At 49.0% G+C, this 26,564-nt stretch overlaps 1 protein-coding gene across 1 annotated transcript; it reads right to left on the bottom strand.

The window, feature by feature from the left end:
* On the bottom strand, nucleotides 1-25,213 carry snap29 (synaptosome associated protein 29). Its single transcript, XM_078421909.1, has 5 exons — nucleotides 24,914-25,213; nucleotides 16,833-17,023; nucleotides 13,411-13,496; nucleotides 6,342-6,437; nucleotides 1-5,423 (listed from the first exon to the last, which is right to left on the bottom strand). The coding sequence occupies exons 1-5, from the start codon at nucleotides 25,139-25,141 to the stop codon at nucleotides 5,266-5,268; spliced, it is 759 nt and encodes a 252-aa protein (XP_078278035.1). The 5' UTR covers nucleotides 25,142-25,213; the 3' UTR covers nucleotides 1-5,265.
* Between the last annotated feature and the right edge of the window lie 1,351 nt (nucleotides 25,214-26,564).

Raw genomic sequence — 26,564 nt, forward strand, 5'->3', positions numbered from 1 at the left:
GTTTTAAGGCTTTATTGCAAAGCTTCAAAAGTTCAAAGTAAACAGGGAGTTTCAATGGCTCAAAATACAAATATTTTCAATCTGCTAACACTTCAACACATTTCATTAGACTCAGAGTATTTATGCAGGTAAATCAGTACATTAGAAGTTGACCAGAAATCCCGCAGCTTGAGGTAAACTGTAATGATGTTAACAAGGGACAAGCTATTTCAAAAAGTCTCACTTTTCATCTAACGTAGAAGGCACACAATTGGTAATGTTTATAGCTACTCCATTTAAACACACACATCAAAACACCATCCGATCTAGCCTTGCAGTGTATCTTTACCATCTAACCAGTGTTCAAATGCATTACCAAGTAAGGCTAATAAGTGCCACCTGATTTATATTTGTGGCCGTCTAAACAGTTCAATCTTTCTCCAAGCAAGGCCAAGGATTCAAAATGCTTGTGAGGTGATGCACTGTCCTCGGGTCAAACAACCAAAAACCACACTGAAGAGAGGCACAAAATGCTGGAGTGACTCTGAGGGACAGGCAGCAGCTCTGGAGAGAAGGAATGGGTGACATTTCGGTTCGAGACCCTTGTTCAGACCGAGGGTCAGGAGAGAGGGAGACAGAGATATGGAAGGGCGTATGAAAGCTCCCCTGATTCACTGAAGAAGGGTCTCGACCCAAAACTCCCCTGACTCTCAGTCTGAAGAGGGGTCTCGACCCAAAACATCATCCATTACTCCTCTCCAGAGATGCTACCTGCCCCGCAGTTACCTCAGCATTTTGTGTCCATCTTTGGTGTAAACCAGCATCTGCCGTTTCTTCCTACACTAAACCACAGTGATGCCATTTAATGACCAGATTGGATCGCAGTTGGCAATCCCAACTCTTAAAAAAATGTACTATTCACCATCTAAGATGAAAATAATCACATTGTGTAGCCGGCAGGCGAGACCAACATGATTGTGCAGTTAGACACAAAATGCTGGAGTAACTCAGCGGGACAGGCAGCATCTCCGGAGAGAAGGAATGAGGCATCTCCAGAGATGCTGCCTGTCCCAGAGTTACTCCAGCATTTTGTGTCCATCTTTGGTTAAACCAGCATCTGCAGTTGGACACAAAATGCTGGAGTAACTCAGCGGGTCGGGCAGCATCTCTGGAGAGAAGGAATGGGTGACGTTTCGGGTCGAGACCTTTCTTCTGCAGTTCCTTCGTACACATGATATTAGTGCACACCCTGGAAAAGATTTGCAGAATGTTTCTGATCAATGCACTTTTGGGCGAAACTAAAACAGGGAGCAAAGAAGGCATGGATACACGCAAATGGATTACACGCTTCCAGTATTGAGAAACTATTGGAAATAAAAGTATGCAGTTTTTTTCCCATTGAAATCCCCAGCATTTTATTCTCACAAGCTAGAAGCGACTTTCAAATGGCAAGAAATTTAATACGTTTATTAAAGAGAAACTAATCTTCTGTTTGGTGAATTCATCACCAACATTTTCAGAAGTTAAAGTGAAAGCAATAGTCACTCTGTGCACGTTGGAAAATGTCAATTCTAGAGAGTTCCGCAGAAGTGTCGCAAAAGATTTTTACATTGGAAATGGGAGCAAAATAACCAAAGTTGTCAAACGCCTGCAGTGCCCTGTTCTAGTATTTAATTGAACACAACTGCGAATAAAAGTCTGCAGTTTTATTTTTCCCATTAAAATTCCCACCATTTTATTCTTGCAAGCGAGAAGCTACTTTTAAATGGGAAAAGAAAGTTAACAAGTAATAATAAAGCGAAACCAAGCTTGGTGTTTGTTAAATTCATCACCGAAATCTTCAGAATTTAAAGGGAAAACGACAGACGGTTTTGGCGATGGTTGGAAACGGTCAACTCGATAGAGTTCCAAAGAAGTGTACCGAGTGATTGTACATTAGACATAGCACCAGGTTCACCAGATTGATTCCTGGGATGGCAGGACTTTCATATGAAGAAAGACTGGATAGACTCGGCTTGTACTCGCTGGAATTTAGAAGATTGAGGGGGGATCTTATAGAAACTTACAAAATTCTTAAGGGGTTGGACAGGCTGGATGCAGGAAGATTGTTCCTGATGTTGGGGAAGTCCAGAACAAGGAGTCACAGTTTAAGGATAAGGGGGGAGTCTTTTAGGACCGAGATGAGAAAGTATTTTTTCACACAGAGAGTGGTGAGTCTGTTGAATTCTCTGCCACAGAGGGTAGTTGAGGCCAGTTCATTGGCTATATTTAAGAGGGAGTTAGATGTGGCCCTTGTGGCTAAAGGGATCAGGTGGTATGGAGAGAAGGCAGGTACGGGATACTGAGTTGGATGATCAGCCATGATCATATTGAATGGCGGTGTCGACTCGAAGGGCCAAATGGCCTACTCCTGCACATTTTCTATGTTTCTATGTTTCTACAACACATCAGACGTTAGCGAAGACAAATCTAATGAAGGACGTGATAAATGCCTGATTTCTTTTTTCTTCGATTGCATAAATCGTTTAGTGCATCCGCACGTAATCGAAAAATGATGGAGTAACTCAGCGGGTCAGGCAGCATGTTTGGAGAGAAGGAATGGGGTGACGCTTCGGGTCGAGACCCTTCTTCAGACTGAACCATTTAAATCAGCATTTGCAGTTCTTTTCTACACATCCTCAGAACTGGCACCAAATGCAGCTTTCTCAAAGGAATATGCACTCACGGATAAAGATGTTTCATGGTGTTTGGACATGGACAGTATCATCCACACTGTTGTTCACAGACAGATTCACTTAAATTCGTAAGATTCACCAGCCCCTGTTCGTTGACTCTCGATTCCTAACCTCGCCGGGTCTGGAGAGCAATGAGTAATGATCAGACGTAGAGGGTTTGCACGGATGCTCTTTGAAGGATCAGAAATTTAAAAATAATAATTTAAAGTACAGGTGCTCCTCAGCTTCCGATGGGGTTCCGTTCCGAGAAACCCATCGCAAACCGAAAATATTGCAAGTCGAAATGCCTTTAATACACACGATCACGTGGCCGGAAGGAAGCGAGCTGCGGCTACCGTTTGCACCATCGCAAAGCCGAACTATCGCCAAGTCGAAGCATCGCAAGCTGGGGAGCACCGGTACAATTTATGGAACCAAGCACAACTATGTTGATTGTGGACCAGTTACCGTACTCCTTATTTCCCTACCTTTGTGCAAAACTGATGGCGCGCATTTTTATTCAGCAGGAGGTATTGAGGTGCAAAGGTTATCCCTTGTTTTTCCATAAGGAATAGCATCATCACGGAACGTGGTCGCGGCAGCAGTGAACCACACGAGAAAGTGCAAAACCTGCCTTAATAGGTGCTCGACACAATGAAATCCACATTGTGCAGCACTTAAACCATCATGACAGTGAAAATGCTTTGAGGGACAGAGCCAAGAAACAGCATTAATGTTAAATGCATTCAGTTAAATGATATAGAAAATCCGTAAAATGGGGCAGTAGATTCGACAGGATAATTGTCATTTAAAGCTGTGTTGCATTCCGCAAGCAACTATGTAAAACCACGGTAATTCCGTGAGCTGCACGTTCAACGTCATGAAGAAACGATAAAGTGCAGATGCTGGTTTACAAAAGAGGACAGAGTGCTGGAGTAACTTGGCGGGCCAGGCAGCGTCTCTGCAGATCAGGGATAGGCGATGTTTTGGGTCGGGACCCTTCTTCAGACTGAGGGTCTGGCATCAGCCTGAAGGGTCCCGACATGAAACGTCACCCACCCATGGTCTCCATGGATGCTGCCTGAGCTGATGAGTTAGTCCAGAACTTTGTGCCCGCTTTTGAAATCATCTTAACTTTCATTAAATCAGAACCCACATGAAATATGCTGGGTTCTCTAACGGCTGTCTACAGTAAAGGTTCCCCTGATGTAATTAAATCCTGTCTGCATGGGAAGGAAAAAACAGATCAGACTAACAGCTTCTGGGATGGTCTTCATGACTCTTTATCCTCAGCGGCATCAGTACATCTACCTCATGCCCTGTGTTAGACTCCCGCAGGCGATCAAGGGAAGCCATAATCAAAGCACTCCTTTCAAAAAAGTTTCTAACGCGAACAAAGCCTTTTTTGTGATGTGGATAATTTCTGTGAAATATTTCCAAAATATTTATTGATGCTCGAGATATAAATCACAATAAAAATCACTACAATTAATAGAGATGTGTGGGGCATCTATACAAAGCAAACTTAATAACAGTCACTGGATGGATGAGAGGGAATATCCAGAATGAAAAACGGTACACAATTCTCGACCGGCTAAACCTAACGCTCTGGGCAATTGTTCGGAATTGTAGCTACGCTAGTTGGCTTTTAGTATCATCAAACATTGACCTCTCCCGGCTCCTGCAGTTGCTAGAGTATCAACGCAAGTGCAGCAAAATGCATCCAGGTTTGCATTCGCAACGTTTAAATCAAAGCTCCTTATAAATTGACACATATAATCAAAAACAATTAAACGATATAATATTGCAGGTTACCTTTAGCTTCACATGTAATGTGTCAGTAATTAATGTCAATCTGAATGCTGACACACCACTAATTAAATCCATTCCTGAAAATTCAGACGAAATGTGTAGGAAGGAACTACAGATGCTGGTTTACACTGAAGAACAACTCCAGGGACTAAATTTTGTCTTCTCTATATTAACTTTATTAATATGCTGTAACTGTAATTCTTTTTTTGTGCACAATCCGCAGGCATTGCCACTTTTATTTCACTGCACATCGTGTATGTGTATGTGACAAATAAACTTGACTTGAAGATAGACACAAAATGCTGGAGTAACTCAGCGGGGCAGGTAGCTTCTCTGGAGAGAAGGAATGGGTGACGTTTTGGGACGAGACCCTTCCCTGAAGAAGGAATGGCCGATGTTTCGGGTTGAGACCCTTTCCTGAAGAGGTGTCTTGGCCCGAAACTTCACCCTTCCCTGAAGAAGGAATAGGCGATGTTTCGGATTGAGACCCTTTCCTGAAGAGGTGTCTTGGCCCGAAACGTCACCCATTCCTTCTCTCCAGAGACGCTGCTTGGCCCGCTGAGTTACTCCAGCATTTTGTGTCTATCTTCCCTGAAAATTCAGAAACAGATTTCAGCGAGGTCCAATTCAATTTCTTGAGAATTGGCATTCTTAAACGCCATTCGCCGTAGGATTTGAATATTAGAAAAAAGGTGCTGTTTCCACAAGATGAATGCTCGTGGGTATACATCCGACAGAGCCTAAATTAATCAAAGCTCCTTTAAAGTTTACGTAACTGCCGATCTGTTGCTCCGATCTTGGTCTCCACTCGGTCTACTTTGCCGGTCACCCGGTCAATAATCTCATCCTGTTCATCGATTTCTGTCCGGAGGCCAACGGCTAGGCCCTTCAGCCGGCCCAGGCCAGAGGTCATCATGTCTACGGTTGGAGGGAGAGACAAGACTTGCGATTAATGTGGGTAGATATAGAATATAAAAGCAAGAATGTTATGCTGAGGCTTTACGAGACACTGGTAAGACCACATTTGGAATATAGCGAGAAGTTTTGGACCCTTATCTGAGGAGGGATGTGCTGGAATTGGAGAGGGTCAGGAGGTGGTTTACGAAAATGAAGCCAGGAATGAGTGGATTAATGTATGTGGAGCGTTTGACATCTCTGGGCCTGTACTCGTGAAGTTTAGAAGGATGAGCTGGGATCTCATTGAAACCAACCGAACAATGAAAGGCCTATAGAGAGTGGAGGTAGACATGATGTTTCCGGTAGTGGGAGAGTCTAGGACCAGAGGGCACAGAATGAAAGAACGTAGCTTTAGAATAGAGAGGAAGCTATCAAGAACCTATCGATCTCCGCTTTAAAAATACACATTGACTCGACCTTCATGGCTCTCTGTGGCAGAATTCTGCAGATTCACCACCCTCTGACTAAAGAATTTCTTTAATCAGAGGGTGGTGAATCTGCAGAATTCATTGCCACAGAGAGCTGTTGAGGTCGAGTCAATGGGTATTTTTAAAGCAGAGATTGATAGGTTCTTGATTAGTAACGGTGTCAAGAGGTTTACAGGGAGGATGCAGGATTATGGGGTTGAGAGGGAGAAATATTTCATCTATGATTGAATGGTGGAGCAGACTTGATGGGCCGAGTGGCCTAGTTCTGCTCCAATGTCCCGTGATGAGAATGCAAGTGGCAGGTTGGAAGAATTAAAATAACGCAAACAAACTTACTCTTGTTGCAAAGCACTGAAGTTTTGTTGGCCCATGGGTGTACATACCCATGGACACCCCTCCACCGACTTCCCCTCACCCCTGCACAAAGACACACTGCCTGGCAACGCCTTACCTAGATTGTCATCCATCTGATCATGACAAGCACGAAGGTAATTGTTCCGGGGGTAATTGTTATTTTCTGCTGCAGAACTAGAGGCAGCTCCAAAACCTAAATGTGAAAAAAGAATTGAAAACGTAAACCCATAAGAATCAAACCTGAAGAAGGGTCTCGACCCGAAACGTCACCCATTCCTTCTCCCCTGAGACGCTGCCTGCCCCGCTGAGTTACTCCAGCATTTTGTGTCTGCCTTCGAATCAAACCAAGGTTATCTTCACTTCCAGGATTTCATCATTGTCCAAGCACTTTCCTATCCATGCACCTTAGTTTAGCTTAGTTTATTGATACAGCGAGGAAACAAAACCTTCGGCCCACCAGTCCGCGCCGACCAGCGATCGCAGCGCGCGCATGCACGGGGCAATTTATAATTTTACCAAACCAACTAATCTACAAACCTGTACGTTTTTGGAGTGTGGGAAAAAACCGGAACGCCTGGAGAAAGCCCACGCAGGTCACGGGGATAACGGACAAACTCGGTACAGACAGCACCAGTGGGCGGCTTCGCTCCCGGATCTTGGTGCGTGAGGCAGCAACTCTACCCCTGAGCCCCCATGGTATAGGTCATTTAGATACTACTTTGGTTTTGGGCTTGGTTTTCTTGGTTGAGTGCTTATCCTGATGTTATAGCAGTCATAAAGCACAGAAACAGGCTCTTCGGCCCACCTGCACTAAGAATGATTGGAGGAAGGGTTCTAACATTGACGTTAAAAGTAAGGCTGTTTATTCTTGAGTTCCCCTTTAATTTATCCCCCAACATTGCAATGGAAACGTATTCACTGCACAATAATCCACCATCAAGCCAGCGTGGTGTGGATGGTTGTGGAACACCCGGTGGCCATATCTCGTGCATCATTTATCATCAACAAATCAATCTGCCTGTTACTTCCCACTGCTTTTGTATTTGTTTTGTTATGGTGCGTTGGAATCTCTGAATATTGCTCAGTGTCCTCATCATTATTGCATAGTTTGAGCACAATCTAATTGCTTTTAAATTCATGGCTGAAGTTTCAATGTTGGAGCATGTTGGTTAAGTTTGCAGCCAAGACTAATTCCATGCATGCAAAATATAATAGCTCTAACGATAAACAGAAAGGCCCATTGCCACTTGCTCCGCACACAGCATGCTTTGATCGCTGTAACATTTGCCTTCTGTTCCTTGTTTGAACCATCAGAAAACAAAATTGTTAATCCCATTCCCAACACAAAGACTTTTGGCTGGCAAACTTCCACTTGCCTCAAGAATACCAAAGTAGTTTAGTTTAGAGATACAGCGCGGAAATGCTCTTCGGTCCACCGACCGGCGACCCCCGCACACTAACACTAATCTACACACACCGGGGACAATTTACAGCAAAGCCAACGACCCTACAAACCTCTGCGCCTTTGGAGTGCGGGAGGAAACCGGAGCACCCAGAGAAAACCCACGCAGGTTACAGGGAGAAGGTACAAACAGCGCTTGTAGTCAGGATCGAACCCTGGTCTCTGGCCTCCCCTTAAGTATGATTTCTTTCAGTAGCTGCTTGTAGTGTTTGTCCTTCAGATATGCAGAGAGAAGACAGACCAAATCTATTAAATCTCCCCCCCCCCCCCAACATTAAACCTATGTCCTCTGGTAAAATCCCAAGAGGGAATTACATAGAGGCATGTAAAGAGAAAGAATATTAAACAGGGAAGTAAATCGGGGAGCAGGACTAGTGTGTAAGAAGGAACTGCACGTGCTGGTGTAAACCGTAGATACAAAAAGCTGGCATAACTCAGCGGGTCAGGCAGCATCTCTGGAGAGGAGGAATGGGTGACGTTTTGGGTCGAGACCCTTCTTCAGCAACGAGTGACTGATTTCTATATTCTTCCTCTGACTGCAAGATGAATTTGAAATATTTTTTATTTAATGGACAATTGGAGAATGCCTGGAAGTAATCAAGCTTTTCGGAACATTGAGAGCAATGAGAAAAGATATACATACTTTTATTTAAACAAGGTGAAGTAATTTGGCTGTGGGTCAGAAATCCACTGCACACATCTTTAACGCATCAGGACCTTCACGCAGCGTTCACCCAAGTTAAGGGTTAAATGGAATTGGCGTGAAGGTATTTAGGGCAGCACAGCAGTAGAGTTGCTGCCTTACAGCGCCAGTGACCCAAGTTCGATCCTGACTATGGGAGCAATCTGCACCAAGTTTGTACATTCTCCCTAGACAGCGCGGGTTTTCTCCAGGTGCTCCAGTTTCCTCCCACACTCCAAATACATACAGGTCTGTAGGTTAATTGGCATTGGTGAAAATTGTAAATTGTCCCCAGTGTGTGTAGGATAGTCCCTAGAGTCTGGGGTGATTGCTGGTCGGCGCGGACTCGATGGGCCGAAGGACCTGTTTCGGCGCTGTGTCTCTAACGTCTGCAGCATGTAAACAGTTGGTCGGTTATTTCTTTACATGGTTATAGTTCAGTAAAGTTCTGATTGGGATCAGTCACTTTGAACATGCTGCAGCAATTACTTGGTTTAATTAACCACAGCAAAAACAAACGTAACCGCAATGTGGGCAAGAGGTCATTGGGAATATTAAATTCCAAAAATACAGACTGCACTCTGTGTCAGGCACCAGTGATTTACTGATAGTCATGCTGGCCCCAGCTGGAGTAGAACTCAGAGCTAGAAGCCTTCTGGAGTTAGACCCTCAGAGAGTGAGCCTTCCTTTGGGCCGAGCAGACACCGTGGGTGGCACAGTGACGCAGCGGTAGAGTTGCTGCCTCACAGGGCCAGACACCAGGGTTCGGGTGCAGTCTGTACGGAGTTTGTACGTTCTCCCCGTGGGTTTTCCTCGAGATCTTTGGTTTCCTCCCACACTCCAAAGACGTACAGGTTTGTAGGTTAATTGGTTTGGGTTTATATACTTGGTAAAAGTGTAAATTGATCCTAATGTGTGTAGGATAGTGTTAGTGTGCGGGGATCGCTGGTCAGCGCGGACTCGGTGGGCCGAAGGGCCTGTTTCCGCGCTGCATCTCTAAACTAAACTAACGCGAGAGTGTGTTTCAGCAACACCCACTCACTCCTCTGCCTGCATCAGTGGACAGGTCACAAAGAGGTCAAACTCTGATGTTCTTTTGTTCGACCCCAGCAGTGGAGACCACCGGCCTACGGCACCCATATTGAGTGCATATGCAAACTAGAATGGATGGATGAAGCACAGAAGACACAAGAGCAGTATCAGGCTATTCGGCCCGTCGAGTCTGCTCCACTATTCGATCATGAGTGATCTACGTCTCCCTCTCAACCCCATTTTCCTGCCTTCTCGTAACCATCAATGCCCGTACTAATGTGCCGTTCACTACTTCAGTAACTCTGTCTGCACCAGACACGTGGCAACACTTGTGTACTGCCCAGGTTGTACTCAAAACAAGGCATTTCACTGTACCTGGGCACATGTGCCAATAAAGTATAATTCATTCATAATCAAGAACCTATCAATATCCACTTTAAAAATACCCACTGGCTTGGCCTCCAACACTGGCTGTGGCAATGAATACCAGAGATTCACTACCCTTTGGCTAAAGAAATTCCTCTTCATCTTTCTAAAGATACGTCCGTTTATTCTGAGTCTGTGCCCCTGGTGTGAAAACGGAGAGGATGAGATGGAGCTTCTTCCCACAGGCCATCAGGACTGTCAACTTTGATAACCCCAGAGACTAAATTTTTGTCGACACTTTTTGTGCTATGTTTAGTAACTTATTAACTTTATTTATATGCTGTAACTGTAATTATTTTTGTGCACAACCCGCAGGCATTGCCACTTTCATTTCACTGCACATCGAGTATGTGTATGTGACAAATAAATTTGACTTGACTTGACTTGACTTGGTCCCAGACTCTCCCACTACTGGAACCATCCACTCTATCTAAGCCTTTCATTAATTGGTTGGATCCAATGAGATCCCCCCTCATCCTTCTAAACTCCAGCAAGTACAGGCCCAATGCCGTCAAATGCTCCCTGTACTTTAGCACCATTATCCCCTGGATTTTTTTTAGATTTAGAGATACAGTGCGGAAACAGGCCCTTCGGCCCACCGGGTCCGCGCCGCCCAGCGATCCCCGCACATTAACACTATCCTACACACACTAGGGACAATTTTTACATTTTACCCAGCCAATTAACCTACATACCTTTACGTCTTTGGAGTGTGGGAGGAAACCGAAGATCTCGGAGAAAACCCACGCAGGTCACTGGGAGAACGTACAAACTCCGTACAGACGGCGCCCGTAGTCAGGATCGAACCTGAGTCTCCGGCGCTGCATTCACAGTAAGGCAGCAACTCTACCGCTGCGCCACCGTGCCTGATCATTTCATGAACCTCCTCTGGACCCTCTCCACCGCCAGCACATCTTTCCTTTGCATGATCAGTTTTAAGCCAATTTTAGTCTTAACCAAAGGAGTCTGATGCAGGCTCCCATCCCAAAACATTGTCCATTCATATTTTTTCAGAGGCGCTGCTTAATCTGCTGAGTTACTCCACCACTTTGTGTCTTTTTTTGCTTTAAATCTGATCACCTCGGACAACATCGATACAATGCTCAATGAACCCACAAATCTGCAATGACTCACTCTTGGAATCGACAGGGTACCGGTAATTTGAACTGTTCCCTGCCTAAGAGAAGAACATGCATCTCCACACAGTGACCACTGGCGCCATCTAGTGTTGCAAAAACATAAGCAAAGGCACAAGGAACTGCAGAAGCTGGTTTACAAAAAAAAGACAAAGTGCTGGAGTAACTCAGCAGGACTGGCAGCATACTCTGGAGAACATCAGTAGGTGACCTTTCAGGTCGGGACCCTTCTTCAAACTGCAGAGTTTTGCCCATAACAAGTCTTAGCAAAACACGCAAGCTTACCGCAAAGGTTCATCGTTTGGTAAGCCAGAATGGGCAGCAGAGTGGTGGAGCTGCTAGAGCCACCACCTTATGGTGCCAGACACTCTGGTGCAAAGCTGACCTCGGTTGTAGTCCGTGTAGAGTTTGCATGGGTTTCCTCCGGGTGCTCTGGTTACCTCCCACACCCCAAAGATGTGTAGATTTATAGGTTAATCGGCTCTCTGTAAATTGCCCCCAGTGTTTAGGGAGTAGATGAGAAAGTGGAACAGAACTGGTGATCGATGGTCGGCGCGGACACGGTGAACTGAAGGACCCGTTTCCCTGCTGCATCTCTAAACTAAGCTAAATATAACTCCCAGATGGCAAGTACAGAGCCTGCTGTGTAACTCAATGTCCGCCTTAAAATAAACCATGCCAGTTAAAATGCAGGTGATCAAGGTTACAATCTTAAATCATTTCCATGGAACACAAGGTTTATTTTGAGAGACAGTTACTTTTAGGTGTTGGTATTCTTGACATCTGATGTAGAATTTTACTGGATTGCACGCAAAAACAAAGAAAGTCATGTATCTAGGTATGTGTAACAATAAAGTATCATTGAATCATTGCAATAGTCCCATTAACCTTGTCTCACTATGTTAAACAAATTTCTATCAAAATTTAACATTGGCCTAATATTTAGAATGCAGTACATTTAGATCTGTAAATCAGCAAACCTTTATTCAGGCTTGCCAGAAATATCCCACAATTGTATTTTTTGAAAAATGTTTCTAAATACCCTTTGCGGTAATGAGAGTCCCGTTGAAGGGTGAACAAGTGAGTCCAATGTTCAAATACAGATGAAAATTTGAATGGACTATGTTGAGAATTATTGTCACATGGCCACAAAAGTGAAACCAAGTTTAAGCAAGTAAATTTTTTTTAAAATGTGGTTAATTCACAGTCCATGGCAAAGAGGAAGTTCGAAGGAAAGGCTTTGGGCGTTGAAGTCCAAAGGAAGTCGCTGGCGAGAAGAGGAAGTGGAATAGAGAAATTCCAAAACGAAAAAAAAATATTTTTGCCTTGTGCAGATCTGAAATTGGAAGCAAAGATGGAGACTTTAAATAATGTTTAGTGCAAGTTGTCCAGTAAAGTCTGATTAAAGATAGTCCGAGGGTCTCCAGCGAGGTAGAGGAAGGAAAGATAGATCAGCCAAGGTTGAATGGCGGAACTGACTTGATAAGCCGAATGGCCTAGATCTCCTCCTATCTCTTATGATCTTATCATCAGTCTGAGATCCCGACCTGAAAAGATTTTTTAAAGCAAAACACAAAGTACCAGAGCAACTCAGTGGGTCAGGCAGCATCCGTGGAGGGAATGGAGAGGAGACCGACGCAAAACATCGCCTGACCATTCCCTCCACAGATGCTGCCTGACCCGCTGAGATCCTCCAGCACTTTGTGTTTCGTCAAACATCATTTTCCATTCATGAAATTATTTTGACTCTGCCTGATCAACTTCTTGATTAGCACGGATGTCAGGGGTTGTGGGGAGAGGGCAGGAAAGTGGGGAATAGGAGGCAGAGATCAGCCATGATTGAATGGCAGAGTGGACTCGATGGGCCGAATGGCCTAATTCTAACTTGTGAAGGTAGATGGCAGCTCAAGACCGCTCTCTAGTTGGTGACAGGACGGCTCAGTTGCCTGAAAACAGCTGGGAAGAAACGTGTCTCTGAATTTGGAGGTATGCATTTTCACACTTCTGTACCTCTTGCCCGATGGGAGAGGGGAGAAGAGGGAGTGACCGGGGTGAGTGGTCCTTGATTGTGCTGCTGGCCTTGCCGAGGCAGCGTGAGGTGTAGATAGAATCAATGAAAGGGAGGCTGGTTTGTGCGATGGCCTGGACTGCTTCCACAGTTCTCTGCAATTTCTTGGATGGAGTTGTTCCCAAATCATGCTGTGAAGCAACCCGATAACATGCTTTCTGTAGAGGTTGGTGAGAGCTGTTGGGGACATGCCAAACTTCCAAACCCATAATTGCCTGCTGAAATTGCCCCGAGTGTGCAGCAGGGTTGTAAAATCAGATGGAATTGATGGGAATTTGGGCAGTTATTTTGAGTACAACCCCTTGAAATGCTGGAGGAGAACTCTCGTAGATCAGTTTCTTACCAGTTGCACAGACTTACCGGATGTGTCCAGTTTCCTCAGGTTTGGATGATTTGCCTGGTACTGCTCATCCTGCTGCTTGCTTTTATCCAAACTGTCTTGCAATCTGCCAATGGAATTCACAAAAAAGAATCAGCTAAAGGGCTGAAACCATAATTTGATTAACTATAGACAGTGGGGTTACGGTAATAAAAAAGAAAAACTGCATTCACTAGCCGATTTTATCCTACATCCCAAGAACGTCAGTGCACAAGATAATATGATCCTACTTTTCCAGTGGCATTGGGAGAAAATAAAAGAGTTCAGATATAAAAAAGAAATACTAGAATTCAATTGCATTCCACCTAATTGAATTTAACATCAGGATATATTTCATAGCAATATGCCAGACTGGGGCACTCTGCAGATAAGCAACAAGGTGATCCTGCCACAGCTATGTCAAAAGCAATTCACTTTTCGTAACAACAAATTGAAGGAGCCAAGTTACTATTTCTACAGTAGAAACAAAGAACGGCAGATGCTGGTTTATACCAAAGAAGGGCCCCGACCTGAAAATGTCACCCGTCCTTTTTCTCCAGAAATGCTGCATGACCCGCTGAGTTACTTCAGCACTTTGTGTCTATCTTCACCAATTCTACAAATGTAATTCCATATGCTTAATCAATAGACATGGGGGGGAAGTGCTTAATCAATAGACATGGGGGGAAATGCTTAATCAATAGACATGGGGGGAAGTAGGCAATTACTTCCACTCATCCAGAAGAACTGTTGTAGAGGTGAAATAGGGCGGTCACGGTGGCGCAGCGGTACATTTGCTGCCGTACAGCGCTTGCAGCGCCGGAGACCCGGGTTCCATCCCGACTACGGGCTATGTCTGTACGGAGTTTGTACGTTCTCCCCGTGACCGGCGTGGGTTTTCTCTGACATCTTCGGTTTCCTCCCACACTCCAAAGACGTACAGGTATGTAGGTCGATTGGCTTGGTAAAATTGTTAATTGTCCCTAGTGTGTGTAGGATTGCGTTAATGTGCGGGGATCGCTGGTCGGCACAGACCCGGTGGACCGAAAGGCCTGTTTCGGCATTGTAACTCGAAACTAAACTACATTTCAGGATCAGTTTTTTGACAAAATTTGTTTTGGGATTTATTCTGCATTTACTATATATTGCCCTGGCTTGTCACCCAAATACACCACCTTAGTTCACTGGACCAAGTTGATGGGTCCTGACACAAAACGTCACCTATTCACGCTTTCCAGAGTTGCTGTCTGACCCACTGAGTTTCTCCAGCACTTTGGGTCCTTCTCTGGACCAAAGTCCATTTACCACTTTTCTGCCAACTGACCCCAACCAAGTAAATCACTGAAGTTTAAGACATTGCACTTTGCCATCACACTTCATGCAGGCCTTATCTAAGGTCAAATTATTAACGTATTAAAAAAATACCAGAACATTTACTTGAACTCTAAATCCAGAACATTTCTTCCCCCTTCCCCTGTGAAAGTGTTCAATTTACCCAACAGCTAAGCATCCTTCTGAACTACTTTAACCTTGTTTCAATGTTCTGTACAACTCCCATTTCCCACACCAAGCATCTTCAAAACTGCTCTCATTAAATCATGGGATGGGGTTTAAAGACTAGTATAGACAGGAAGTTGTACCAAGGAGTGAACAGATCAAACACCAGACTATCCGGACGACCAAATGGCAGCAGGGTGGTGCAGCTGGTGTGGCTACTGCCCCTCAGTGCTAGAGAGAGTTTCGATCCTGATCTCGGGTGCTGCCTGTGTGGAGTTTACGTGTTTTCCTTGTAACTGCACGAATTTCCTCTGGGTTTTCCGGTTTCCTCCCACATCCCAAAGACTGCAAGTTTATTGGTCATTTGTCCTTCATAGATCACCCCGAGTGTGCAAAAAGTGAATGCAAAAGTGGGATAACATAGCACCAGCTTAAACGAGAGGTCAATGGTCAACGTGGACCCGGTGGGCCAAAGGAGCCGTTTCCATGCTGTACCTTGCGATTAATCTCACTACTAGAACTGGGTGCATGCTCCAGATCTGTTGAATTCACCAGTGCGAGCATGCAGAAGGGTGCTCTTGAAGTGACTTACAACAAGGTTATATTCAATCAAATCAAATCCAATCCAATCCCTGCCGGGTGCATTAAAAGTCAGAGCAGATAAGAGAAAAAGTTGCAACGCAGCATTCTATCGGGAATTGCTTTGTCAACATCCTCACAGAACACAAAGAGTCCTAAACTGTGGCGTCATTACCAACCATTTCCACAGGAAGTTCGATGCGGTACAGACTCTTCAATTTTTCACTGTCAAGATAGATTGACTCCAACATTATGTGTAGGAAAAAAACTGCAGATGCTGGTTAAAATCGAAGGTAGACACAAAATGCTGGAGCAACTCAGCGGGTCAGGCCGCATCTCAGGAGAGAAGGAATGGGTGACGTTTCAGGTAGAGATCCTCCTTCAGACTGATGTCAGGGGAGTGAGTAGGTTCCCGCCCCCTCCCCTGACATCAGTCTGAAGAAGGATCTCGACCAGAAACGTCACCCATTCCTTCTCTCCTGAGATGCGGCCTGACTCGCTGAGTTACTCCAGCATTTTGTGTCTATCTTTGACTCCAATGTTATTTGGATAAATGAACTTTGAGTGTTGAAATACAGTGGTCTAGCATTAATCATTAACCCATCGTTGAGATGCTGCCAAACTTAGGCTGAGGATGCCCATGTCAGAGCAAGCTATGCTTTTATACAGGAGGGAACACTGTGCTCATTCAAAGATCAAGGAATAACATTTATTTAGTTTAGTGATACAGCGTGGAAACAGGCCCTCCGGCCTAGCGAGGTCACGCCAACTAGCGATCACCCCGTCACTCTAGTTCCATGCTACCCCATTTTCCCATCCACTAGGGATCATTTACAACAGGCCAATTAACCTACAAACGTACACATCTTTGGAGTGTGCGAGGAAACCGGAGCACCCGGGGAAAACCCACGCGGTCACAAGGAGAATGTACAAACTCCGTAAAGATAGCACCCATAGTCAGGATCAAACTCGGGTCTCCGGCGCTGGAAGGCAGCAACTCCACCGCTGCAATACCCTGCTGCCCAGTATTGAAATTACACAAGACAGAACATTGAGATGTAACAATATCTCAAAACCAAGGTATGACAAAATGCCAAATGGACATACCCAAACATACACAACCTTTGCCTCGTCATGATTTCCGTTGTCTCCAGAGTCTAATTTCTGTAGCAATATTGACACAAATTACTTTCAGCTACAAAGTTAAAGCACAAACTGAGACTTTGGATTATTAACGGCAAGCGTAACAAGGTCAATTGCTTTCAAATTTGTGCACACGGTAGTCATAATACCAGAAGATGTTATGACAACTTAAACGTTAATTATAGAGGCAAGGAATGATACGCACTTGCTCCTCGTTTGCTTTTCCGGTTGTGGAGAAGCTTGTGGCTCAGGGTTTTTAACTTTGAAGTAGTTTGTAATGCCACCAAAGATGCTCTTGATGCTGTTGATGTGTTTCTGGCTAACCTTCAAATCCTGATCCATTTTATCCAGCATTTTATCCGTTCGCCTCAGAGCATCGCCCTGCCGCAGTAGTTCCTGTCCAGCAAATAACAGAACAGCCATGAGACATCGTACATTAAAAAGGGCGGCACGGTAGCGCAGCGGTAGAGTTGCTGCTTTACAGCGAATGCAGCGCCGGAGACTCAGGTTCGATCCTGACTACGGGTGCTGCACTGTAAGGAGTTTGTACGTTCTCCCCGTGACCTGCGTGGGTTTTCTCCGAGATCTTCGGTTTCCTCCCACACTCCAAAGACGTACAGGTATGTAGGTTAATTGGCTGGGTAAATGTAAAAATTGTCCCTAGTGGGTGTAGGATAGTGTTAGTGTGCAGGGATCGCTGGGCGGCACGGACTTGGAGGGCCGAAAAGGCCTGTTTCCGGCTGTATATATATGATGATATGATATGATGTAAGAACCTACAAATGAAGCCGGTGCAACTTACAAACTGGCAACGGTCACCAAGGATAAAGACAGTCATGTTGCATGCATGAGAGGCATACACAAGGTTTACTGATAAATGGAACTCCTCAAAGTAGTTTGAAGAGTACTTCAATTTCAAAATAAAAATCTTTTCAAACAGTGAAGTCAATTCTTAGCATTGATAAACACCGTGCTAATCATGGATGGATCCAACGCCGAATGCCCACGCTATCTGCAGATACAAGGGACGTTAGTCTGCGACCGTTCCCTTGCCTGCCTGTGCGTCTGTGTCTCATCCACACCATCCCGTGAATAAAATTACCACAGTTCATTTGCCACAGGGAGAAAACATCATTCATCCCTTTGTTGTCAAACATACCACCACACCTGGAAGGTGATACTGCTGTCAAATGTACCACGAGGCTTGGAAGGTGATACTGCTCCACCTCCAGAAACGAGGTTGTACAAAACTCTGGTGTCTGTGCCCCCACTTGCAAGGACCTGCCACCCAATCACCCGCCACCCAAGCTTGGCTACCCTCCCTGATCCCCCCCAATATTAAAACTCACAACTGGGTTTCAAATCAATGGTGCTTTTATTGTCACATGCGCAAAGTGCTAACACATAAAAATCTCTATCTTACAAACAGTCCAGTAGAGCATGGCCATACCCCCGATCAGCAGGTGTGTCTAAGTAGTCTACTGAGCCCACGTGCAAGGGGCACCATGCTTTGGTGCCATTTTCAAAGTCCATGCCCTAGTTCCTATGAGCTGTGTCTGTTCCAGGCAAGTCCCCAACTGTTAGGGGCCTTCAGCCATTTCCTTCCTTGTGTGCTCACCACTCTAATCGCTAACAAGGAGTAGACAAGATGTGGTCAAGGAGATGAGAAACCACAGTTCAGGAAGAACTGAGATAAGATCAGGTCAGAGCAGAGATAATGGAGAAACTGGAATGAACAGAAGAGGATCCAAAGTACACCCTTGCATTGCATTAATCACCGGTCTTCCCGTGAGAGATTATTATCAATCTGATTTATTTAAAACTTTGTACCTTTGTTTCTTTTTAAAAGCACTACTATCAAACAGAGCTAGACACAAAAAGCTGGAGTAACTCAGCGGAACAGGCAGCATCTCTGGAGAGAAGGAATGGGTGATGTTCTGGGTCGAGACTCTTCTTTAGCTCTGATTGATACGGAAACAGTGTGGGGCAGTTGAAATGTCAAGGCAACATATAGCTGGGATTGTGAGGCAAGGAACTGCAGATGCTGGCTTACACCAAAGATAGATGTGAAAAGCTGGAGCAACTCAGCAGGTCAGGGAGCATCTCTGGAGAAAAGGAATAGGTGAAGTTTCAGATCTGAAGAAGGGACTCGACTCGAAATAGCACCTTTTCTCCAGCAAATCTGCCTGACCCGCTGAGTTACTCCAGCACTTTGTATGTAGCTGGGATTTCTTATTTGCTGCTTTCAGTGCAAAACTACTTATGCAATTATCTATTCCTTCATCTCAGACCTTGAACATACCCAGTTTAACACTGCTCCATCCACGTGCTGTTGGCTGTGAGCCCAATGTCAACATTTAGTAGGCTAATTGGTTGATGGAGAAAATAAAGCACTTTATAGATGCAGGATAGGCATTTGGGATTAGGATTGATTTGAAGGGTAAATAATAAATTGGCTGCACTGAAGGGCATGCTTCTACAGTGATATTAAATAGCTAATTGATCTGTAAACATACTAACTGCACCTCACCAGGCATGATTAAGGTGCTAGCAATAATGCTGTAGGTGCAAGAGTGAGGGGGTATTAAATATACAACTCTATTCACTGTTTCCCTATGTGTTAGGAAATAGAAAGTTCTTTTGCTTACAGTTGATCACATCATTACAAACTTAATTATTTTACCCGAGTTCCCAGAACTAGTCACAGTACTATCCAAACAACAGCATAGAATTCTATGTCCATAACATCAAGATTATCACCATGCACAACAGAAAGGTGGACCACTTGGCACCCTGCTATTTCAAATAGGAAGACTTAACCAGAGGTTAGGAAGGATTAGATGGTTTAAGTAGATACAAAGTTAAGAAAAGAATGAAAATGCAACATGGCCAACAAACTGAGATATTTGCAAAATATAACTGTACAAGTTGATAGATGTTCACGTGACAGGGCGGCACGGTGGTGCAGCGGTAGAGTGGCTGCCTCACAGCACCAGAGACCCTGGTTTGATCCTGACCTCGGGTGCTGTCCGTAAGGAGTTTGCACGTTCTTCCTGTGACCACATGGGCTTTCTCCGGATACTCCAGTTTCCTCCCACACTCCAAAGACGTGCAGGTTTGTTGGTTACTTAGCTTCTGAAAATTATCCCTCGTATATAGCATCGAACTAGTGTATGGATGTTCGGGATTACTGAATGGCACTCGAATGGCCTGTTTCCATGCTGTATCTCTAAACTAATCACTAATCTGAGTAAGCTTAAATGACACAAGGCTTGGCTAATCTTTCTCATGTGGACAATATGTTGCTCTCCATATTCATCTTTAATCCAAGGACTAAGTTCATCATTGCTGGCTTAAGCAAGTTTCTCCCCTGGGACAGAACAAACAGAGTTCTCTTGTGAGACACAAGAGACTAGAGATGCTAGAATCCTGAGCAAAACAGCACTGGAGTAATTTAGCAGATTTAGGATAAATTTGGCTCACTCCTTTCTACACTTAATCACAATGCAGGGATCGGAACCAAAACATCAACCACTCCTTTACCACTACCGACACTGCCTGACCCATTATGTTAGTTGAGCAGAGACAAGAAACTGCAGATGCTGGAAGAACAAAGTGCTGCAGTAACAACGGTCAGGCAACATCTCTGGAGGGAATGAAAGATCCCAACCCAAAACATCACCTATCCACATCCCCCTGAGCAATACTCCAGCACTTTGTAGTTCACTCAAGTTCTTCAAGCAGTTTGTTTTATTTTGCTCCAGGCTCCAGCATCTGCTGACTCTTGTTTCTCTACTTCTGCCTGCGTTAGGCTCAGTTAGGGACAAATATTGCTTTTAATGGAGTGATTGAAAGATTCAATAGAAATAGGCCCTTCGGCCCAGAGTCCATACCAACCATTGTTCACACCTGTTCTACGTTAGCCCACTTTCTCGTCCACTCCCTACACATGAGGGACAATCCTTACATCTACCATCCCTCCCACAAATCCAAAAGATGCAAATCGTTACATCTTTCAGCTATGGGAGGAAACCAGAGCACCTGGAAGAAATTCACATGGTCAGAGGGAGAACGTCAAACTGCACACACAGATCAGGATCAAACCTAGGTCTCCAGTGCTCAGGCAGCAACTCAACCAACCACATCAGAACTTCTGAGACCAAGTGTGTGATGTAGTTGTACAGGAGGACATTTTTCCCATTGCACCTGTACTTTCCCTTTGAAGGCCATTCTGTATTCAGGCCATTCCCTTTGCTTTCCTGCTTTGACATCAGTCTCATCTTATTTAATTACCATGTGTACCAAGGTACAGTGGAAAAACTTTGTTTTGCATGTGATCTAATCAGATAATACAGTAAATAAATACAATTAACCCAAACTCAAGTACAATAGGAAGCACCTCAAATATTCTACTATTCTCAAACATTCTACTACTTATGCCACCATTGTCTCCCTATCACAGGCCAAACCTAACAGATTCTCACACATCCATTCCCCTTCTCCCCGACCCATCCCATCACTCCCCTTCACCCATCCTCACTAACCTACACACACAGTTCACTCCCCCATACACACCATTCCCTCACCTCCCCCCACTCACCACTTTCCTCCTCCCATCTAATCCCCTCCACCCACTTCCTTTTTCCTCCATTCTCCCTACACCTATACTTCACTTCCCCATGTATTCCACTCCACCCATTCCATCCCCTCACATTACACCCAGCTCTCCCATCCACCCTTTCCTGCCCTCTCACCCTCCATCTCACCATCCCTCCCACCTCTCCTCCCCTCTCACCTGCCCTCGCACTCCATCCCACCTCTCCCTTCCCCCTCCTCCTACCCTCTCACCCATCCTCTCTTCTCCCCCTCCTCCCCATCCCTCTCGACCCCTCCCCTCCATCCCCCCTCCTCACCATCTCCCCCACCACCTCTCCCTCCCTCCCCATCCCCCTCTCTCTCCCCATCCCCCTCTCTCTCCCCACCCCCTCTCTCTCCCCATCCCCCTCTCTCTCCCCACCCCCTCTCTCTCCCCATCCCCCTCTCTCTCCCCATCCCCCTCTCTCTCCCCATCCCCCTCTCTCTCCCCACCCCCTCTCTCTCCCCATCCCCCTCTCTCTCCCCATCCCCCTCTCTCTCCCCACCCCCTCTCTCCCCACCCCCTATCCCCATCCCCCTCTCTCTCCCCACCCCCTCTCTCCCCATCCCCACCCCCTCTCTCTCCCCATCCCCCTCTCTCTCCCCATCCCCACCCCCTCTCTCTCCCCATCCCCGTCCCCCTCTCGCTCCCCATCCCCCTCTCTCTCCCCATCCCCCTCTCTCTCCCCATCCCCCTCTCTCTCCCCATCCCCCTCTCTCTCCCCATCCCCATCTCTCTCCCCATCCCCCTCTCTCTCCCCATCCCCACCCCCTCTCTCTCCCCATCCCCCCCCTCTCTCCCCATCCCCACCCCCTCTCTCTCCCCATCCCCACCCCCTCTCTCTCCCCATCCCCGTCCCCCTCTCTCTCCCCGTCCCTCTCTCTCCCCGTCCCCCTCTCTCTCCCCATCCCCCCCTCTCTCCCCATCCCCCTCTCTCTCCCCATCCCCCTCTCTCTCCCCATCCCCCTCTCTCTCCCCATCCCCCTCTCTCTCCCCATCCCCATCCCCATCTCTCTCCCCATCCCCCCCTCTCTCCCCATCCCCACCCCCCCTCTCTCCCCATCCCCACCCCCTCTCTCTCCCCATCCCCCTCTCTCTCCCCATCCCCCTCTCTCTCCCCATCCCCACCCCCACTCTCTCCCCATCCCCCCCTCTCTCCCCATTCCCACCCCCTCTCTCTCCCCATCCCCCCCCCTCTCTCTCCCCATCCCCCCCCCTCTCTCTCCCCATCCCCCTCTCTCTCCCCATCCCCCTCTCTCTCCCCATCCCCCTCTCTCTCCCCATCCCCCTCTCTCTCCCCATCCCCCTCTCTCTCCCCATCCCCATCCCCCTCTCTCCCCATCCCCATCCCCCTCTCTCTCCCCATCCCCCTCTCTCTCCCCATCCCCATCCCCCTCTCTCTCCCCATCCCCATCTCTCTCCCCATCCCCCCCTCTCTCTCCCCATCCCCATCCCCCTCTCTCTCCCCATCCCCACCCCCACTCTCTCCCCATCCCCCCCTCTCTCCCCATCCCCACCCCCACTCTCTCCCCATCCCCCCCTCTCTCCCCATCCCCACCCCCTCTCTCTCCCCATCCCCACCCCCTCTCTCTCCCCATCCCCCCCCCTCTCTCTCCCCATCCCCCCCCCTCTCTCTCCCCATCCCCCCCCCCTCTCTCTCCCCATCCCCCTCTCTCTCCCCATCCCCCTCTCTCTCCCCATCCCCCTCTCTCTCCCCATCCCCATCCCCCTCTCTCTCCCCATCCCCATCCCCCTCTCTCTCCCCATCCCCCTCTCTCTCCCCATCCCCCTCTCTCTCCCCATCCCCATCCCCTCTCTCTCCCCATCCCCCTCTCTCTCCCCATCCCCATCTCTCTCCCCATCCCCCCCTCTCTCTCCCCATCCCCGTCCCCCTCTCTCTCCCCATCCCCCTCTCTCTCCCCGTCCCCCTCTCTCTCCCCATCCCCCTCTCTCTCCCCATCCCCCTCTCTCTCCCCATCCCCCTCTCTCTCCCCATCCCCATCCCCTCTCTCTCCCCATCCCCCCCTCTCTCCCCATCCCCACCCCCTCTCTCTCCCCATCCCCCCCCCTCTCTCTCCCCATCCCCCCCCCTCTCTCTCCCCATCCCCCCCCCCTCTCTCTCCCCATCCCCCTCTCTCTCCCCATCCCCCTCTCTCTCCCCATCCCCCTCTCTCTCCCCATCCCCATCCCCCTCTCTCTCCCCATCCCCATCCCCCTCTCTCTCCCCATCCCCCTCTCTCTCCCCATCCCCCTCTCTCTCCCCATCCCCGTCCCCCTCTCTCTCCCCATCCCCCCCCCTCTCTCTCCCCATCCCCCCCCCCTCTCTCTCCCCATCCCCCTCTCTCTCCCCATCCCCCTCTCTCTCCCCATCCCCCTCTCTCTCCCCATCCCCATCCCCCTCTCTCTCCCCATCCCCATCCCCCTCTCTCTCCCCATCCCCCTCTCTCTCCCCATCCCCCTCTCTCTCCCCATCCCCATCCCCTCTCTCTCCCCATCCCCCTCTCTCTCCCCATCCCCATCTCTCTCCCCATCCCCCCCTCTCTCTCCCCATCCCCGTCCCCCTCTCTCTCCCCATCCCCCTCTCTCTCCCCATCCCCCTCTCTCTCCCCATCCCCCTCTCTCTCCCCGTCCCCCTCTCTCTCCCCATCCCCATCCCCTCTCTCTCCCCATCCCCCTCTCTCTCCCCATCCCCCTCTCTCTCCCCATCCCCATCCCCCTCTCTCTCCCCATCCCCATCCCCTCTCTCTCCCCATCCCCCTCTCTCTCCCCATCCCCCTCTCTCTCCCCATCCCCATCCCCTCTCTCTCCCCATCCCCCTCTCTCTCCCCATCCCCCTCTCTCTCCCCATCCCCATCCCCCTCTCTCTCCCCATCCCCCTCTCTCTCCCCATCCCCCTCTCTCTCCCCATCCCCTCTCTCTCCCCATCCCCCTCTCTCTCCCCATCCCCCTCTCTCTCCCCATCCCCCTCTCTCTCCCCATCCCCTCTCTCTCCCCATCCCCCTCTCTCTCCCCATCCCCCTCTCTCTCCCCATCCCCCTCTCTCTCCCCATCCCCCTCTCTCTCCCCATCCCCTCTCTCTCCCCATCCCCCTCTCTCTCCCCATCCCCCTCTCTCTCCCCATCCCCCTCTCTCTCCCCATCCCCTCTCTCTCCCCATCCCCCTCTCTCTCCCCATCCCCCTCTCTCTCCCCATCCCCCTCTCTCTCCCCATCCCCATCCCCCTCTCTCTCCCCATCCCCCTCTCTCTCCCCATCCCCCTCTCTCTCCCCATCCCCCTCTCTCTCCCCATCCCCGTCCCCCTCTCTCTCCCCATCCCCATCCCCCTCTCTCTCCCCATCCCCCTCTCTCTCCCCATCCCCGTCCCCCTCTCTCTCCCCATCCCCGTCCCCCTCTCTCTCCCCATCCCCATCCCCCTCTCTCTCCCCATCCCCCTCTCTCTCCCCATCCCCCTCTCTCTCCCCATCCCCGTCCCCCTCTCTCTCCCCATCCCCATCCCCCTCTCTCTCCCCATCCCCATCCCCTCTCTCTCCCCATCCCCCTCTCTCTCCCCATCCCCCTCTCTCTCCCCATCCCCGTCCCCCTCTCTCTCCCCATCCCCATCCCCCCCTCTCTCTCCCATCTCTCCCCCTCCCCCCCCGGGCCGGTACCAACCTGTGCCGTGTCGGCGCCCGCTTGCTCGGTCTCGTAGATGAGGGCGACGCTGCGGCCGCTGCTGTGGACGGCGCGCCGGGCGCTGCTCATGGCCTGTTCCCTCAGCGAGTGCTGCCGCTCCGCCTCAGGGTCCAGGCCGCGGCCCCTCGCCTCCGCTCCCTCCCCCTCCTTCTCCTCATCGTCGTCGTCCTCGGCGAAGGGGTTGTAGCGACCCGGGTAAGCCGACATGGCGCCTTCAGTTCGTCCCTCAGCCCAGCCTCACACACGCCGCCGCCGCCATCGAACAACCCCGGGTCACCTGACCCCGCCACGCACGTCACACTCCTGGCAGAAGCACACCGTGGAGGTGGCCATCTTTGATGCTGGCACCCCCCTCCTCCTCTCCCCATCCCCCCCTCCCCATCCTCCTCCTCCCCCCCCCTCCCCATCCTCCTCCTCCTTCCCATCCCCCCCTTCCCATCCCCCCCTTCCCTCCTCCTCCCCCCTTCCCTCCTCCTCCCCCCCTTCTCCCCCCTTCCCTCCTCCCTCCCCCCTCCTCCCTCACCCCCTCCTCCCTCCCTCCCTCCTCCTCCCTCCCTCCTCCCTCCCCTTCCCTCCTCCTCCCCCCCCTTCCCTCCTCCTCCCCCCCTTCCCTCCTCCCCTTCCCTCCTCCTCCCCCCTTACCTCCTCCTCCCCCCCCTTCCCTCCTCCTCCCCCCCCTTCCCTCCTCCCCCCCCCTTCCCTCCTCCCCCCCCTTCCCTCCTCCTCCTCCCCCCCTTCCCTCCTCCTCCTCCCCCCCTTCCCTCCTCCTCCTCCCCCCCTTCCCTCCTCCTCCCCCCTTCCCTCCTCCTCCCCCCTTCCCTCCTCCTCCCCCCCTTCTCCCCCCCTTCCCTCCTCCTCCCCCCCTTCCCTCCTCCTCCCCCCCTTCCCTCCTCCTCCCCCCCCCCTTCCCTCCTCCTCCCCCCCCTTCCCTCCGCCTCCCCCCCCTTCCCTCCGCCTCCCTCCCCTTCCCTCCGCCTCCCTCCCCTTCCCTCCGCCTCCCTCCTCCCCTCCCCTCCTCCCCCCCCCTCCCCCCTCCCCCCTCCCCCCCTCCCCTCCTCCCCTCCTCCCTCCCTCCTCCCTCCCCCCCTCCCTCCTCCCTCCCCCCTCCCTGTAAACAATTTGATAAACGAGAGATAGAAAAAAAGTGGTCCATTCTCAAAAGTACACATATATATGTAGGAAGTACACATATATGTGCAAGAAGGAACTGCAGGAGCGTATTATATGCATATTATATAATAATTATATAATAATTACATTGCAGATGCGTATTATATGTTTATTACCTAATATATGTGTGTGTGTGTGTGTGTATTACCTTGTATACATACATACATATGTGTGTGTATAGGAAAATAACTGGAGATGCTGGTACAAATTGAAGGTATCACAAAATGCTGGAGTAACTCAGCAGGTCAGGCAGCATCTCGGGAGAGAAGGAATGGGTGACGTTTCGGGTCGAGACCCTTCCTCTCTCCTAGATGCTGCCTGCGGGGTCCCGGGCTGTGATTGGCCGGCAATTGGCGGGACCCGATTAGCTGGTGTCAGACGCGCGGGATCCTATTGGTCGGCGGGGCCGCGGGCTGTGATTGGTCGGCGGGGCCGCGGGCTGTGATTGGCCGGTGGGGGG

The sequence above is a fragment of the Rhinoraja longicauda genome, chromosome 25 (assembly GCF_053455715.1).
Source record: "Rhinoraja longicauda isolate Sanriku21f chromosome 25, sRhiLon1.1, whole genome shotgun sequence".
NCBI classification, from domain to species: Eukaryota; Metazoa; Chordata; class Chondrichthyes; order Rajiformes; family Arhynchobatidae; genus Rhinoraja; species Rhinoraja longicauda.

Bases quoted from the DNA above. Each gene is read 5' to 3' on its own strand.
- snap29 (XM_078421909.1), bottom strand. From the start codon at position 25,141: ATGTCGGCTTACCCGGGTCGCTACAACCCCTTCGCCGAGGACGACGAC. The intron at 17,024-24,913 runs GTTGGTACCGGC...TTTGCTGGACAG, and splicing joins CGGGCGCCGACACGGCACAG to GAACTACTGCGGCAGGGCGA. The intron at 13,497-16,832 runs GTGCGTATCATT...TTCCATTGGCAG, and splicing joins GAAAAGCAAACGAGGAGCAA to ATTGCAAGACAGTTTGGATA.